Source organism: Cricetulus griseus (assembly GCF_003668045.3).
Source record: "Cricetulus griseus strain 17A/GY chromosome 1 unlocalized genomic scaffold, alternate assembly CriGri-PICRH-1.0 chr1_0, whole genome shotgun sequence".
Taxonomy (NCBI): domain Eukaryota; kingdom Metazoa; phylum Chordata; class Mammalia; order Rodentia; family Cricetidae; genus Cricetulus; species Cricetulus griseus.
This window is the reverse complement of record NW_023276806.1, coordinates 252,519,818-252,537,165: the sequence shown is the minus strand read 5'-3', so window position 1 is coordinate 252,537,165 and position 17,348 is coordinate 252,519,818. Positions and strand designations below refer to the sequence as shown.

At 44.5% G+C, this 17,348-nt stretch overlaps 1 protein-coding gene across 1 annotated transcript in view; it reads left to right on the top strand.

Annotated features, from left to right (window-relative positions):
- Plcl2 (phospholipase C like 2) overlaps nucleotides 1–8,342 on the top strand; it is a 165,360-nt gene extending 157,018 nt beyond the window's left edge. Inside the window, exon 6 of the mRNA XM_027394566.2 lies at nucleotides 7,670–8,342. Within this exon, the coding sequence (XP_027250367.1) occupies nucleotides 7,670–7,849 (180 nt within the window). The 3' untranslated portion in view covers nucleotides 7,850–8,342. The remainder of the gene's footprint in view (nucleotides 1–7,669) is intronic.
- Nucleotides 8,343–17,348: the final 9,006 nt, after the last annotated feature.

Genomic DNA, 17,348 nt, shown 5'->3' with positions numbered 1-17,348 from the left:
ACTGTATATCCTCTAGCAAGTCTTCAACAACTGAGATTCTTTCTTCCATCTCTTGTATTCTATTGGTTATACTCACATCCTTAGTTCCTGATTGTTTATCCAGCCTTTCCATTTCCAGCATCCCCTCATTCTGTGTTTTCTTTATTGTTTCTATTCAGCTTTCATGCCTTGAACTGTTTCCAGTGCTTCCTTCACTTGTTTGGTTGTTTTTTCTTGGCTTTCTTTCGATTCTGTAAGAGAATTACTTATTTCTCTTTTTTTGTTTGTTTTTTCTTCTATTTCTTTAAAAGATTTTCTTGTTTCCTCTTTAAGGGTCTCAAACATCTTCATAAAGTAGATTTTTAGGTCTGTCTCTTCTTTCTCCTCTGTGTTGTGCTTTTCAGATCTTACTGGTGTGGAGTCCCTAGATTCTGGTGGTGTCATATTGGTCTTTCTGTTGAGTGTTTTCTTATTCTGTCTTCTTCCCATCTCTTCTTCCAGTGGTTTCAGGTGGGGTCTCTCTATCTCCTCTTGTCACCTGGTGGTGTGTGTGGACCAAGACTTCAATGTCTGCAGCTCGGGCTGTTCTTGCTTCTCCTGGTAGTCTCCTTACTCAGCACTCAGTGAGGTTAGGGGGGAGGGGGAACCAAGAGTGAGGTGTTTCTGGGCTTAGGGAGGTCCTCTTTGTTTGAGTGGGTCCACTCTATGCCAGGTGCAAGCCCAGAGAGATCTGAGGGATGATGATGGGTGTTGGGCAGGATTCTGGCAGGGTACTAGCCAGAGGGTACTCTCACCTCTGGAGAGGTTGGGGTGGGGGAGGAGGAAGGAAGAGTCTAGCAGGATCTTTTAAAGGTTACTTGTTGTGCTAAAGTGAGAACCTTCAACATTTTGACCTAAATTTATTGGAGTTCTTTTGAAATGAAAACCAAGTAGAGTAGGTTACAAAATTCAAAATGGACTTTGAAACTGAATACAGTCTGAGTTTTCACCTGCAAACACTGTAGAGGCAGCTTACAGAAGTCTTAAAAACTAGTCACCCTTTGTCAACAGGCAGTCGTGCTTTAAAGCCTTTGCTGTGCATGAGACCCAGCAAGCATTGCCTCCTTCAGCTTCACTCTTCTTTTCTCCCTGGGAAGTTCAACTTGGTAGTACATTCCAGACACACACAGACCAGCTCTGGGGGCCCAGGGCAGCCGCCCCTAAGCTTGGGTGTGCTGCCCCTGAGATCCTTGTCTGCCTCAGGCATAGTGGCTGGGCACATGATTGATCTGTTTCAGATGTCATAATGGCCCACCTAAGTTTGGGAAACAAAAGCAACCAAGAACCTCTTGTTACACACTAGTCTGTGCCTTTTGGAGTTTTTCTTTTTAAAATTCTTTTTCATCACATGGTAGTTCTATATATGCTACCAAAGAGCAACAAGACCTAGATTTATTATTCCTATGTGTATTAAAAATCAAGCAAAACATGTCATAGGTACAGACAAAAAGAAAGACAAACCGGATATTCTAGAGAAGAACTGTGCGTTTTTACTTTACATTCATCCAACAGATACTCACACTTACCATATAACTGGTAGTGTTCTTCACATTCATCCAGCAGATACCTTTACCATATAACTGGTAATGTTCTAGGCTAAGACGATCCAGCAGCAATCAGGAAATCCCCAAAGTCCAACCCAAAAGCAGTAATGTCAGGTAGTAGGAGGTGTTGAGAAGTAGCACAGGAAACCGAAGGAGATCTGTGGGAATGTGGGAGTTGTGGCTTTGGAAGGAGCTATCAGGGTGAGTATTACTGACAGGGGTCAGAGAGTAAGCAGTAGGTACTGTTTCAGTCTGCATATGTAAGGCCCTGTGGAGGGGGCCTGCTGGGAGCAATAGCCTAGAATAGTGAGGGCAAAGTGAACAAGGCAGGGGATATGGGGATAAAATGCCAGCTGTGAGGCAGTCACAGGACCACAGACAAGGACTTTGACCCTCACTCTGGACAGCTGGGGGGTCACTCAAGGGTTTTAAGTGAAGAGAAGGTATGTATGCCTGGGTCATGGGCTGAAGAGAAAGAATAGGAATGCTGCTGTCCTAAGATGAGAGGGATAGGAGCTCAGAGCACAGAGGTGGGGGTGAGGGCAGCAGGAAGCTGTAAGAACCTCATCTGAAAGCTGAGGCAGAGGTTGCTGTTTGCAGGTGCAGGGCTGGGTTAGTTCTGATTTCAGCTCAGCACAAACTAGAGTCATCTGGGAAAAGAGAACTGAGAAATGCCCCCACCAGATTGACGTGAATAAGGCTTTGGAGCACTTTCTTGATTAGTGTTTGATGTGGGAGGACCCCAGCTCACTGGGGGCAGTTCTACTCCAGAGCAAGTGGTTCTGGATGCTCTATGAAAACAAGCTCAGCAAGCCATGGGAAACAAGCCAGGAAGCAGCACTCCTCCATGGCCTCTGCATCAGCTCCTGACTCCTGGATGATAAATTACAAGCTATAAGATTAAATGAACCGGGATGGAGAGATGGCTCAGTAGTTAAGAGCATTGACTGCTCTTCGAGAGGTCCTGAGTTCAATTTCCAGCAACCACATGGTGGCTCACAACCACCTTGAATGAGATCTGGTGCCCTCTGCTGGCGTGCAGCTCTCTGCTAGCATGCAGACAGAAGACAGTATACAAAATAAATAAATAAATAAATAAATAAATAAGACTAAATGAACCCTTTCCTCCCTAAGTTGCTTTCCTTTGTACTGTTTTATTGCAGAAGTAAAAAAAAAGTAACTAAAAAACATGAGAAATGCCATGACCAAAAGCAACTTGGGGGAGGAAGGGTGTGTTTCAGCTTACGGGTCACAGCCTGTCATGGGGAAGCCAGGGCAGGAGCTAGAGGCAGGAACCATAGCTGCTTACTGCCTTGCTTCTCCTGGTTTGCTCAGCTTGCTTTCTTATAAAGCCTAAGACCACCATTCTTCCCAAACCACAGTAGCCTGGGATCTGCTACATCAGTTAGCATTCAAGAGAATGTCCTACACATGTCCTCTGGTGGAAATATTTCCTCAGTTGTGGTTTCCTGGTCCCAGATGTGTGGCACTGGCAACTGAAGCTAACTATAACAAACTGTAAAGTCAATTTGTTTTTATAGTTGCAGCATACAAGGTTATAGTACAAAAAATTTCATTTCTTATAAACCAACAAAGAAAGGGAATTTGAATTGAAAAATACATTGCTATTTACCTTATACCCACAAAAGTAAAATCTCTAGGTATCTATCCATTTAGAAAAATATATATTAAAATTTTGTGAGGAAAGCTATAGAATTCTGACAAAAAATCCAAAAGGACTAAATAATTTCATGTTTGTATTAGGCAGGGTTCTCTAGAGGAACAGAACTGGTGAATATATATATATATATGGATGGATGTAGGGGAAGCTGTAGCCACGCCTACTTAGGGGCTGGCTACAGATGTGCCTGACCACGCCAGAAGGAGGTGTTCAGGCTTGGATACCTCTTTCAGATGGATGGATGGATGGATTCATTAGACTGGCTTACAGGATGTGGTCTGACTAGTCCAGCAATGAACTTTGGAAAGGACAAGAGCCTGGTGATTATTTGGTCGACAAGCCTGGATGTGTCAGGAGTCCCAGCCTGGTGCTGGAGTTCTGGAGGATTCCTGGAGAGCCGTTGGTCTTCAGTCTGTGGCAGAATACCAAAGAAGTCAGCTCTCCTGTCAGTGAAGGAACACCTCAGCAACAGATAGATGAACTTTTCCAGTGAGTGAGGGCAAGAGGGCAGGAAGTCAAGTTCCCTTCTGTCCTTTGCTGTGGGCTGCCACCAGAAGGTATGGCCCAGATTTATTGTGGGTCTTCCTGTTTCAAATAATCTGATTAAGAAAATCCCTCACCAGAATCTGGTTTTAGTTGATTTCTAGATGTAGTCAAGTTACAACCAAAATTAGCCATCATAGTGTTGTGTCATTGACTCTGTGTTGACAAGATCGCAGTTCTTTTCAACTTGAGTTGTAGATTGAGGACAATCCCAACCCAAATCCCAGCCATATTTATTCTGCAGATACCAACATGCTGATTCTAAACTGTATGTAAACACCCAGAATAGCCAATGCCACAGTAAGGAGAAAAAACCCTGTAGTAATACTATTAAAGGAGGGGTGAGGGGGTGAGACTACCCAACTTCATGTCTGCTGAAGTCTTCCAGTAGTAATCAGAACTTGAGAGCAGAACTGCAGACTGCAGAGTCGAGGGCCCCAGTGGACTGAGCGGAGGAAAAAAGACTCTCCTCAGTACTTAGTCCTGAGGCAGCCGTATGTCCCATGTGAAACCAGAATCAGGACACATGATGCACCCATCTCAAGAACTAACAACACGGACTGTGGATCTGCAGGGAAAACACAGCACTCCCAAGGAGGCAGTATGACATGCCACATAGATATAATCACTAGAGAGCTGATAACTTTGATTTTGTTAGAACTAAAACTGTTCTTTGAGTGACAGTGTCAAAAGAAGACACAGATTGTAAGAAAGCCTTACAAAAGACGTGAGATAAAGGAATGCTTTCTAAATATCTCAAGTGCTCACCCTCGACAAGCAGGAGTCAGTCAGCCTGGCATTCAAAAAGCCTGAAGACCTGTGACCCCAAACAACACACAGAAGGTGAAGGAAAAGGTGTTCAAAATTGTGTTGTTAGAGAATTCAAAGTCAAAACATTGAGTTGCCAAAACATTCATGTGAGGCAACACCAAATGCTGGCTGGGAGGCAGAGCAGCAGGAATTGCGCCTCCTATTGGCTGGATTCAGAATGGCGCCTTGGGAAACAGTTTGATGGCTTTGTAAGAAACTGCACGTTTTAACATAACATAGCAACTACACGCTGTAGTTTTTATTAGAATGACTTGAAAATTATGCCCAAGGACATTGATAGTAGTTTTTTTTAAAAAAAAGTAATTGCCAAAATGTGGAAATAGCCAAGATGTCTTTTGGTAGCTGACTGGATAAATAAATTAGGGGCCTATCCAGGGAAAGTTAGTGGGGGGGGGGAGAAGTGTACTGTCAAGCTGTTTGAGGACATGGCCTCAAATCAGTACCCTCAGTGGATGGCAGCAGTCTGGAAATGCAACTCTGCAGCATTCCAGCTGCTTAGCATGCTAGACTGGAGAGAGTGCAGCGTGCCAGTGGGCAGGGCAGGGAGTATTTTTAAGACAAAAGAGCTACTTCGTAATACTGCCGAGAAGGATATGTGTTTTTCCACATTTGTTTGAGCCCATCTGAGACCAGGGATGAATGCTGCCTTAAGCAGCAGGCTTCGGGTGACACTGGTGTGTTAGGTTCACCGTGCTATGGGATGCCCCTGCAGGAGGGGTGGGAGAACAGAGTTGGTATATGGGAACTCCATACTTCCCACTTGATTTCTTTGAACCTAAAACTGTTCTAAATCAAAAATTATTAATTAGGAATATTTAGGATTTTTAACAGTAATAATCTAAAATTTATATAGTAATTCTGCTTGTGAAAGCAAGTAAACTCTTTAATAATTGCCACATTAAAAAAAGGCCTCCCACGGGTAGACTTTCACTGTGTGAGTAATGACACAGAAGAGTCATAAAAATGAAGCCCCTTCAGGTTAACTCAGGAATGGAATGCCTATTTATAGCTTCAGATCAAATGTCTCTGTAAAGCTGTGGATTTGGGTCTCATGATGGCTTAGGATGTTATGTAATAGTCCAAGTGCCAGGCAAGGTGGGTCTTTATCCCTTGTCTTTTACAGCTGGCTCCAAACTCTGGTTACACAGAAATCTCTTAAATGAGATACACATTAAGGGCAGTTAAAAAAAAAAGAAAGGGGAGAAATGAGGCCTTAAGTGTGAAGAAAAAAACATCAAATTACAGAAGAATCATAAAACAATGGGAGAAACCAAGAGCCTGAGGAGGTGAAAACAGTGAACATGAAGAATAAGAAACAAGAACACAAGGGGAATCCCAGCAGCCCAGAGGTTGAGATGGGGTCAGGATCCTGGGCTAGCCCCTGCTGTGTAGTGACTTACAGGCCAACGTGGGCTGCATGAGACCCTGTCTCCAAATGACATATTACAGAAGGAAAAACAGGTCCAAGAGTATAAATAGGAAGAGCGATCAGTGACAGTCGGTGGGCATGTGAGACCTGCAGCAGGGTGCACCATGGAGGCTCTCTGCCCAGGGACACTGCAGCTGCTGTGTCGTCTGCAGCTGTCTCGCAGGGACTGCTTCACTAGCAATGCACAGACATTTTTGGTGTTACAGTGGAGGGGTACTACTGGTATATGAATGAAGACACAAAGCGTTCCTCAATACCCAAGATGCACAGGCGCCCAGCCTCCAGAGCCAAGAGTGACAAGGTAGGCAAACTACACGGACCCATCGTCAGATCAAATTCCAGTGCCTCTGTGCTCCCGTCTGTCTTACTGTACTGTGTACTGGGTACATCTGTATCAGGTCAGACTTCACACAGGACACTAAATTAGGCTAAGAGTGTGTCAGAGGGTTGGAGCATCTCTTTCCAGCAGATGCTCGGTGAGGCTGCTGTTAGGGTGAGGGTGTGTAGGGTAGGGGGAATGGGGGACCCTATGAACCTTTGTAGCACTGGGCTAGTCCTGTGTCTTAACTGCATGAGATAAAGTAGCATAGAGCTAAGGGGCACACTGTACAAATGTCATGTCCTGGTTCTGATATTATACTACAGCTTCGTGAGATGTCACCATCGGGGAATCTGGGGACTATGGGGCCACCCACTACTGTGTGTCTGGTTTGGTATTGCTGCATGGCTTTTCTCACCCTGGTAAACAGGGGGGTGAATGATTCTGAGTGCGTCTGGATGAACCAGTAACTATTGGCGTTACTTACAGGAGTATGACATACTCACAAGGCCTGTGTCACCAGGGTTCTCTCTGAAATCTGCAGGCAGCTAGTGTTACCACTGAGCAATCTATACTACCCCAGTAATTGTGTGTTGTTTGCATGTTATAGTGAAATGCCCCCCATAAGACCCCCTAGCTGGTGGTACTGTTCTGAGAGTTGGGTGGCCTTTGGAGGTGGAGCCATGCTAGAGAAAGATCACAGAAGGCTGGCTTGAGGCTTACCATCCAGCCTGACTCCGCTCTGCTCTCCGCTTCTGACCACGTGACATCCTGTGAGCAGCTGCTCCTTGTACTGCACCACAGTTCCCATGATGCAACGTTGATGGTCGCCTCAAACTACCTAAATGAGTCTAAATGAGCTCCTCCTTCCTTGCGTGGCTTTTGTCACAACATTGAGAAAGGTGACCAATACATTGCATAGTGTCATGAGTATTGTCAGCTTCCCAGGAATGGGGCCCCACACACTTCCAGGAGGGAATGTCTCAATCCAGAATAAACATCTATAGACAGTTTATTTCAGAATAAAAATGGTTTTAAACATTAAAAGGAACAACCAAGTGGTCCAAAGATCTGAAGATCTAATGTAAACAGTCTGGAGAGCAGTCCATGTGTAGAGAGGTGGCTGTGTTTTAAGTGGGAGGTGTTGAAAGGCAGGCCCTGTGGAGTGGAGTGTGGAAACACAGCAGGCATAGTACCAATGAAGCCAGATGTCCTGTTTGCACACTCAGGATGCTGTATTTCCAGACTGTCTGTGCTGCAGAGTCCAATGTGGTCATGCTGTCTAATTGCATGTTTTGTTCTAGGGACAAGCGGATCTTTTGAAATATGCTAAGAATGAGACCTTGGAGAATCTGAAGCAGATCCATTATGCAGCTGTTTCATGTGGACTGAACAAACCAGGCACTGAAAACTCTGAGGCCCAGAAGCCACGTCGGAGCCTGGAAGTCATCCCTGAGAAAGCCAGTGATGAAAACGGAGACTAAGGGGCCTCCCCATCACTGTAGAGCCACAACCTTAGACCAGTCACCAAGTACGCTGCGATCACTAAGGAGAGTATCTGGGATTTCAAAGCACAGCTGGAATACCCGATTGCACTCTGTTACAGCTGTGAATGTATGTAGCAACCCTTGTGTGAAGGCGAATAAACTCTTGAACAAGAAATTCTATCCCTGGCCCAAATATGCTGTATTTGTACGCAAAACATCCGAGTCCCACTGTGAAGAACAGTGCATTCGCTCTAGTTCCAGAAGAAACAGACATATCCTATGTGAAAATAATTTGCTCAGGTGGAAGTAGATTTGATTGTTGTTTGTATTTATTGGTGAGAGGCTAATCTGCAGATCTTACTGTGTGCTTGCCGGTCTTGGGGCTGCAGAGGATTTGGTGGCATGCTTGCTGAGCCATACATACTAAGCAGAACGGAAGAGCCCGAGAGCTGAGGACAACGTGCAGTGGGACTAAGGCTGCCTGGCTGAAGATGTGCTGTGTCAGCCTAGGCAGCTGGGTGCAAGTGGCACCTTGTACATAGTTTTTCATTGTATGTTGTAGTGTTCACATTAAAGATATCTTTTATGATATTTCTCCAACAGCAGTACATGCTTGAAGTGCAACTTTAACCTTAAAAACATTCCTTCTTTCAGGTAGCCAATTACTTGTTAAATGACTGCTAAAGTAAGTCATCTAAGCCACATTCTGGTTGTGTCAGTTTGAAACAGTGGTTAAGTGGTGGATTGTGCATTTAACTGTAAGCTGAAACTCAACACTGCCCCCTGCAGATCTGAATAAACCCCCTAGCCAAGGGTGCCATGCTGCCTGCAATCTGAGTAGGAGTGGGATCAGTGGTGGCAGGCCACATTTTCCTGTGGGGCCACCGATGGAAGATCTCTCAGTTCAGCATCAGCAAGTCTGCTTCTTTTATAGGGAAGGGCACTGGGACCTTTGGTTTTGTGCTTTGAGAGGCAAGACCTGCCTGTCCCAGTGCTTCCCACAAGCACACTCCTTCCCTTGGAAGAGTGAGGCTGCAGTACTCAGTAGGCCTCAGTTTCTGGTCATCGATTCAGGCATTCACTTACACAATAGGTGGCAGGCTGAGCATCTCAGTGCCTCCTCTCTGTGGGCCAGTCTCACAAGGCAGCTGCTCCTAACTGCCTCGATTTGCCTGGGCCTGCCACGGCCCTCTAATAGTGTTTGCCTCTACTGGCCTTTGGCCAGGTGTGGGTCTCATTGGAAAATGGTTTTTTAGATGAAAGCAGATAAACACCAGTCAGGAGCTGAGGCTCTTGACTTAGAGATGGACTCCTGACAGAGACAAATAGCAGAGAATAATTTACAGAAGCAAAAAGTAATGGGTAACTTGTTAGCAACCCTTGACTTTTTAACTGGAAGTTAAAAGGTATAGAAATCACCTCTAAAAGTGACTTAAGATACAATGAAGTGAAAACAGCTTTTTTGTGATAATGATGGTCACAGTGTGCAAGTCAACAATAGGTAAATCTTCACTGAGGACAGATCCAGGAAACTGCAGAGCTGGGCCAAAATGCACAGAAAATGGTGAACAACCTGCGCAGTCCCCTGGAAACAAAGATCTATGTATGTATGATGAAGCCAGGTAAGGCTCTGGCTGTTACGGTGATGTCCCACCCACATCAGATATGCTAAGCACATTCTGTCACCTTTCCATGGTTTTCAACTTTGTAAGGTATTAAGTCTTCTGACAAAATCAATGATTGACTGACAGATGGCTACTGTCAGCTCCAAGTCCACCATGACTTCTTGTGTCCTCAAAGACATGGGACACAAGAGCTCAGAGCTAGAAACTCTCCTAGTTTGGTTTCTCAAGAGACAGGGGCTCTGCTTCCATGAGAAAAACTGTTTCTGGAGGTCCCTCAAAGGCACCAATTGCTGTAGATGGGCTGACTGTACACAGGCAGTTGTAGCCGCACCTGGTTCTTTATGCCTACAATCCCCAAAGTGAAGAGGTTGAGGCACAAGAACCACTGTGAGTTCAAGACCAGCCTGGGCTACTTAGTGAGTTCCAGGCCAGCCTCAGCAGTCAACAAACAAGCAAAACTGGGACAAACTATCTATAAACTCTTTAAGTCAATTTTATGAAATTTCTACTAATTTTATAAAATTATAGAAACTAAGATATGGGACAGATTCTACTAAGATGAACTCAGGAGGAGGTTAGTCTACTGAGAACATCTTCCCTTCCCAGCAGAGGAAAGCATGGAAGTGGAGTCAGAAGTGGGGGCAGTGACACACAAGACAGTACCTTTATTTGTGAACGAGAAGGAAGAGTAATCTTTTGATGGTGTTAGGGACAGTGTGAGGATCTTTCTGGTCTTTTACTGCTATAGCCACCAATGGCTGTGGCATTTTCTAATATGAGAAATCAACATGAATGATGATTAAGGGGAAGGCTCAGGAAGGTGAAATCGACTGTGAGTGAGGAAGACATGCAGGTGGCCTCTCTGGCCACAGCTCCTGAGACAGCCAAGAGGCCACTGCCAGGCTGAAGTCAGCAGGGATGTGCTGCAGGACACTGCAGGGTGAGGGCACAGTCCCAGCTGGTGGGACGTCTCAGGACCTGTCCACGCTATGCAGCTGTCATCCATTTGCTGCTCTCATTCATTATTTAAACCCTTAATAAAAATGAAGTCTAGCAGTCATTCCGAATTAATTAGCTTTTCTGGCAGCTGCCATCTGAAAATTAGGAATTATCCAGAGCCAGTAAATTCTAACAGATACCTTTTCATGTGGTGTCAGATTGAATTAAAGGAAATGTTGTGGGGCAATGGAATGCTATGCCTTTTTTATTGCTTTGGTTGCCTCCAGATAAGCACTTTCATGGTGACAAGTAGACCATAAATTCTTATAACAATAACAGACTCAAATAAATAGGCAGTAGAACCCACACGGCTGTTCATTGAAGAGTGTCTGAGCTTTTTGTCATTGAGAGATTTTAAAGTTCAGGGTTGGTCCAGATTTCTCAAGGAATTCCCCAAACTGAGCTTGTGTTCAGTTCAAATTAAATCAGTTCAGATCAAACAGCCTTTGATGATCTGTGTAGTACTTTGAGGGTACAGGGCCACGAGGGTCTTGATCCCAAAAGAGCACCAAGCACAGGAGTGATGAGATTAGAAAAAAGAAATGCCACAGGAGAGGCAGGAACCCTGGGCTCTGCTTCCACTCTTCCCTGAGCAAGGCTGCTTGCACTGGGCCCTGCTTTGCACAGCTGTTGGCTTCCCTGTCCACATCACCATGCTGACTCCGGTCAGAGATATTAGGAGCAGCCACTGTGAAGAGAAGCAAGCTTACCTTCTACCATCACAAGGGATGAGTGGGTTTTCCTAGCATCCAATGGCTACTCTAGGCAACAGGCCCACAAGTTAAAATGGCTTCCAGGAGGAAGATGTCTGGGCATTCATAAGTGAAATGTCACTTACATTACGTTGAAGGTGAAGTTTAAATAGTGCATATATGCCGAGGTAAAGGCTCACTGGGATTGGAGGCTTTATGTCATTGTAACTGAATTTCAAAGTCATAAAGGCCAAGTTTGGTGACACTTAGATGTCTCAAAATCAGCAAAAAAGGTTTGATGGTGTCTTAGTTGGTGAAGAGAAACCACAACCATGGCAGCTCTTACAAAGAAAACATTTAATTGGCATGGCTCACTGTTTCAGAGGTTCAGTCCATTCCCAGCATGGCGGGGAGCACAGTAGCATACAGGCAGATGTGGTGCTGGAAAAATAGCCGAGAGTCCTACATCTTGCAGGCAACAGGAAGTCAACTGACAGACATACTGAGGGAAGCTTGAGCAAAAGAGACCTCGAAGCCTGCCCCCACAGTGACACACTTCCTCCATTCCCTTTGGGGGCCATTTTCTTTCAAACTACATTCTACTCCCTGGCCCCCAAAGGCTTATAGCCATATCATAATAAAAAAAAAAATGCATTCAGTCCAACTTTAACAGTCACCATAGTCTATAATAGTCTCAAACTTACTTTAAAATCCAAAGTGTCTCTTCTGAGCCATGTGGCTGAAACTGCCAAGTTTGCTGCTTACTGGGGCTGGAACATGTCCCCCTCGTTCAATTACATCTTCACCAGCTTTCTGTCTTTCACTACTTAAGATTGGCTGTCCTAGAACTTGCTCTGTAGACCATGGTGTCCTCAGGCTCAGAGATCCACCAGACTCAACCTTCCCATTGCTGGTATTAAAGGTGTGCCCCACTACACCCAGCTCTGTAGGGGACAGTAAGCCATGCCTGTTAGAGACTGGCTACAGGTGTGCCTGACCACGCCTATCATGGTCACGGTGAGATCAGGATAGGTGACTCGGGATAGGCTCATGAAGGGCGGCGAGCATAAGGGAAGCCCCTTCTCTCTGGCCTTGCTGCTTTGCTGCCCTGGGCACGCTCTGGCTTGCATTTGGCTGGTGTTTATCTGAATAAATGTGATACAGCTCTAAGCTTCTCTTTAGCTTCTTTCCACAAGTTGGAAATTTAGTTGGGTGAGACCTTGCCCTGAGGGCACCACTCCCTTTATTCCATTTCTTAATCTGCTTATCTCTGTGATCACAGGATTTAACTCTATTCTACTTCCGGGTGCTCTTTTTCTCTTCAAAATTTACATTTTGTAATTTACTCTATTCGGCCTGCTCCTTTTCATTATACATTTTCATTAGAGTCACCACTAATATCCACACAACAGAGTCTATACTGAATTAATCCAAAACTCTTGACATTAGCCTCTGGCAGACTCTTTGGACAAGAGCAAAAAGTAGCCACTTTCTTCACCGAAATATCACAAGAAAGATCTGTAGGCAACATACGAAAATTATTCTCCTCTGAAATCTCTTGAGCCAGCCCCCCACAGTTCAAATCACTACTAGCACCATTGTCTTCCATGCTCCTACTTGTATAGCCCTTAAAGCATTCCACTGCTTTCCAAACCCAAAGTACCAAAGTTCAAATTCCTCCAAACAAAAATATGGTCAGGCCTACCACAGCAATACCGCAGTCCCTGGTACCAGTTTCTGTCTTAATTAGGATTTCTATTGCTGTGAAGAAACACCATGACCATGGCAACTCTTACAAAGAAAACATTTAATTGGGGCTGTCTTACAGTTTCAGAGGTTCAGTCCATTATCACCATGATGGGGAGCATGGCAGAGTGCAGGCAGACGTGGTGCTGGAGGAATAGCTGAGAGTCTTAACATCTTGCAGGCAACAGGAAGTCAACTGACAGACACAACCAAGGGAAGCTCAAGCAAAAGAGACCTCAAAGCCCGCCCCCACAGTGACACACTTTCTTGAAAAAGGCCACACCTCCCTAATAGTGCCATTCCCTTTGAGGGTCATTTTCCTTCAAACCACCACAATGGTTAATCTTGTCAGCTTGTTTTGATTGAGAGATGCCTAGGGATTGGGGAGGCATATCCCAGGTGAGGGTATCTGCAAAGATGATTGGGACATGAGGCTCTCTTACTGATGACACATAACAAGAAGGCATTTTGGAAGGCAGTGAAAAGTTTGAAGCACAGCCTGTTTGAAAGAAGTAGACAGTGTGTCTTTTCCTGGCCCCATGCTGTAAGTAAGCCCTTTCCTCTGCTTCATGTCCATCATGCTGTCTGCCTTACTCCAAGCCCAGAAATATGCAGCCAAGATACCACAGCCCAAGTCCCCGAAACTGTTTGCAAATCCAGTCTCCCTTCTTTGTTTCTTTTTCTTTTCCTTTTTCTTTATCTTTTCTTTCTTTCTTTCTTTCTTTCTTTCTTTCTTTCTTTCTTTCTTTCTTTCCTTCCTTCCTTCTTTTTGGCATAGCAAAAGAGAGAATGACTGAAAGAGGGAGGTAAAGCAAGGGAGGATTTGTGAAGAGATGCATTTTGGGGAAAGTTGGGCATCTCATCCCAGTTCTCTGCATGGAGACAAGGCTAGCCTAAAGAAGAAGACCTGGTCCTGTGGGCTATTCCCTAAAAATCACCCTGAACCCAGTGGCATTAGTAACAGGTACCCATTTACCCAACAAGTCTACAGGTTGACTAGCTAGCCCTCGAAATCACATACCAACAGTGAGACAGCAGATCAGTCATGTAAATATGTATAGTATTTGTTGAACTATGTAAAGATATGTTGCATTTGTTTGTTACAGAATATTTAGCTATGTAAAGATGTATTGCATTTGTTTAATTGTGTAAAGATGTGCTCCTGTTTTACCTTGCCTGCCTAAGGTATCTGATTGGTCATAAGAAGAAGAATGGCCAATAACAATGGAGGCAGTACAGGCTGAACTTCAGGGTAGGGAGAGTAAGCAGAGAGAGGAATTTAGGAAGGAAGAAAGGGAGATGCCAAGGGCCAGTCAGACAGACATTGAGGGATCAGGAAAGTAGGACATACAGAATGAAAGAAATGTAAAAGCCCCAAGGCAAAATCTAGATGAATAGAAACAGATTAAATTAAGTGGGCCAAACATTCATAATTAAGTCTCTGTGTCCTTATTTGGGAGTTGGTTAGCAGCCCAAAGAAAATTCCAACTACAGTCAGCAGCTTTGTTTGTGATGGCCAGAAAGTTCCAATGGCCCAGAAGATCTGGGGTGAACAGATATGTAGGCTGCTGTGTATCTTTGTTCTGGTGTGCTGTAGAACAATGAAAAGGATTGAGCTAGTTGCATGCAGTTGAGCAGAGGGGCAAATGCATAGGGCTAAGTGAAAAGAATGCCAGTCGCTCAGAGTTAAACAATGCAGTTAAATACAGGCAGTCTCAGGATGATGAAACAATAGAAATGGAGGGCAGACCACTAGTTCCTGGAGTCAGGGACACCATGACCACAAAGAGAGCATGGGATGGAACTTTCTGTATAGACTATGGCAGGGCTACACAAGTCTGTATAGGGAATGAAATTCCATGAAGCTACACAGCTGGACATGTAGCTTAGGTGAACCTTGTCTAACTCACACGGAGTTCAGGGTTTGAGTCCCAGCAACCCATACCTGTCATCTCAGCACTCTGGAGGTGGATTCACAAGGGTCAGAAGGTCAAGGCCAAGTTCAAGTGTGAGGCCAGCTGAGACTGTCTAAAAAAGTGAAACTGGATGTGATAGTTTGAGTCTAAATATGGTCCCTGAAGGCTTATGTGCTGAGAACTAGGTCCCAGATGGTGCTTAGGAGGTGGACACAGTAGGTTCTGAGGGTTCATCTTCTTCCCTTGCCTGCCTCATTCTCTGCTCCCTGGACATCCTGAGGTGAGCGGGTTCCTTTTCTCCCTTATCACAAGCTAAAAGACATGGGCGGAATCTACGAGCCAAAAGAAATGTAGGTTTACATTAGTTGTAAACAACCCTGACAGGACTAAGATGATCCCTAGATGGAAGGTTTGAGTGTAAGAAAGAAAGCTAGTCAGCTTGATTTCAGGGCTGTTCATCAGGTCTTCATAATGCATTTACCATTTTTCCTTATAATGCTTACTTATGCATAATGTGGCAATATAATTTTTCTTGCTAGATTGTAAACGCCCTCCAGTTCTCACTTAATTTGATCATGAGTTTTCTGATGGACATGTACTATTGAATGTATCTATAGGGTATAATTTAGGATTTTAATACATGTGTACCCATGTCATGGTCAAACTGGGGCATGGAGCATTTCTGTCCCCCCAGTTGTTATCATTTCTTTGTTTTGGGGATCTTTGAACTCTTCTTGATCATTGTAACAAACCCACTATACCCTGCAGTCTCTCTGTACATACAGTCGACCTATTCCTCCTGGTAGCTGTGTTTTCCTGATTTCTTTTTTAAAAAAATTTTAAATTAGAAACAAACTTGTTTTACATGTCAGTCCAAGTTCCCTTTCCCTCCCCTCCTCCTCTGCCCCCCACTGACTCCCTACTCCATCCCCTTTCTGCTCCCCAGGGAGGGTGAGGCCTTCCATGGAAGATTATCAAAGTCTGTCATATCATTTGGAGCAGGGCCTAGACCCTCCCCTGTGTGTCTAGGCTGAGAGAGTATCCCTCTATGTGGAGTGGGCTCCCAAAGTCCATTCGTATGCTAGGGATAAATACTGATCCACTACCAGAGGCCCCATAGATTAACAAGACCTCCCAACTGACATCCTTGTTCAGGGGGTCTGGAACAGTCCTATGCTGGTTTCCCAGCTATCAGTCTGGGATCCATGAGCTCGCCCTTTTTTAGGTCATCTGTTTCTGTGGGTCTCTCCAACCTGGTCTTGACCCCTTTGCTCATCACTCCTCCTTCTCTGCAACTGGATTCCAGAGTTCAGCTCAGTGTTTAGCTGTGTGTGTCTGCTTCTGCTTCCATCAGTTACTGGATGAAGGCTCTAGGACGGCATATAAGGTAGTCATCAATCTCATTATCAGAGAAGGGCTTTTAAGGTAGCCTCTCCACTATTGCTTAGATTGTTAGTTGGGGTCAACCTTGTAGCTCTCTGGACATTTGCCTAGTGCCAGAATTCTCGTAAAACCTATAATGGCTCCCTCTATTATGGTATCTCTTTTCTTGCTCTCCTCTATTCTTCCCCTGACTCGATCTTCCTGCTCTCTCATGTCCTCCTCTCTCCTCTTCTCCCTGATGGTGTGGATTTCAGGCTGGTAATCCTTTACTCTATGTCTAAAATCCATGTATGAGAGAGTACATACCATGTTTGTCTTTTTGTGACTGGTTTACCTCACTCAGGATGGTTTATTCTAGTTCCATCCATTTGCCTGCAAATATCAAGATTCCATTGTTTTTTTTTTTTTTTTCTCCACTGAATAGTACTCCATTGTGTAAATGTACCACATTTTCTCTATCCATTCTTCAGTTGAGGGACATCTAGGCTGCTTCCAGGTTCTGGCTATTACAAATAATGCTGCTATGAATGTGGTTGAACAGATGTCCTTGTTGTATGAATGTGCTTCTTTTGGGTATATGCCTAAGAGTGGAATTGGTGGATCTTGTGGTAGACTGATTCCCATTTTCATGAGGAGTCGCCATACTGATTTCCAAAGTGGCTGTACAAGTTGGCACTCCCACCAGCAGTGGAGGAGTGTTCCCCTTCCTCTACATCCTCTCCAGCATAAACTGTCATTGGTGAAAGACCTGTATAGGAAAAAAAAGAAATTAAAGAAGACAACAGAAAATGGAAAGATCTCCCATGCTCTTAGATAGGTGGGATCAATGTAATAAAAATGGCAATCTTTCCAAATCTACAGATTCAATGCAATCCCCATCAAAATCCCAGCACAATTCTTCACAGACCTTGAAAGAACAACTCTCAACTTTATATGGAGAAACAAAAGACCCAGGATAGCCAAAACAACCCTATAAAATAGAGGAACTTCTGGAGGCATCAGCATCCCTGACTTCAAGGTCTATTACAGAGCTATAGTCCTGAAGACAGCTTGGTATTGGCACAAAAAATAGACAGGTTGACCAATGGAATCAGGTTGAAAACCCTGATATTAACCCACACACCTATGTACACCT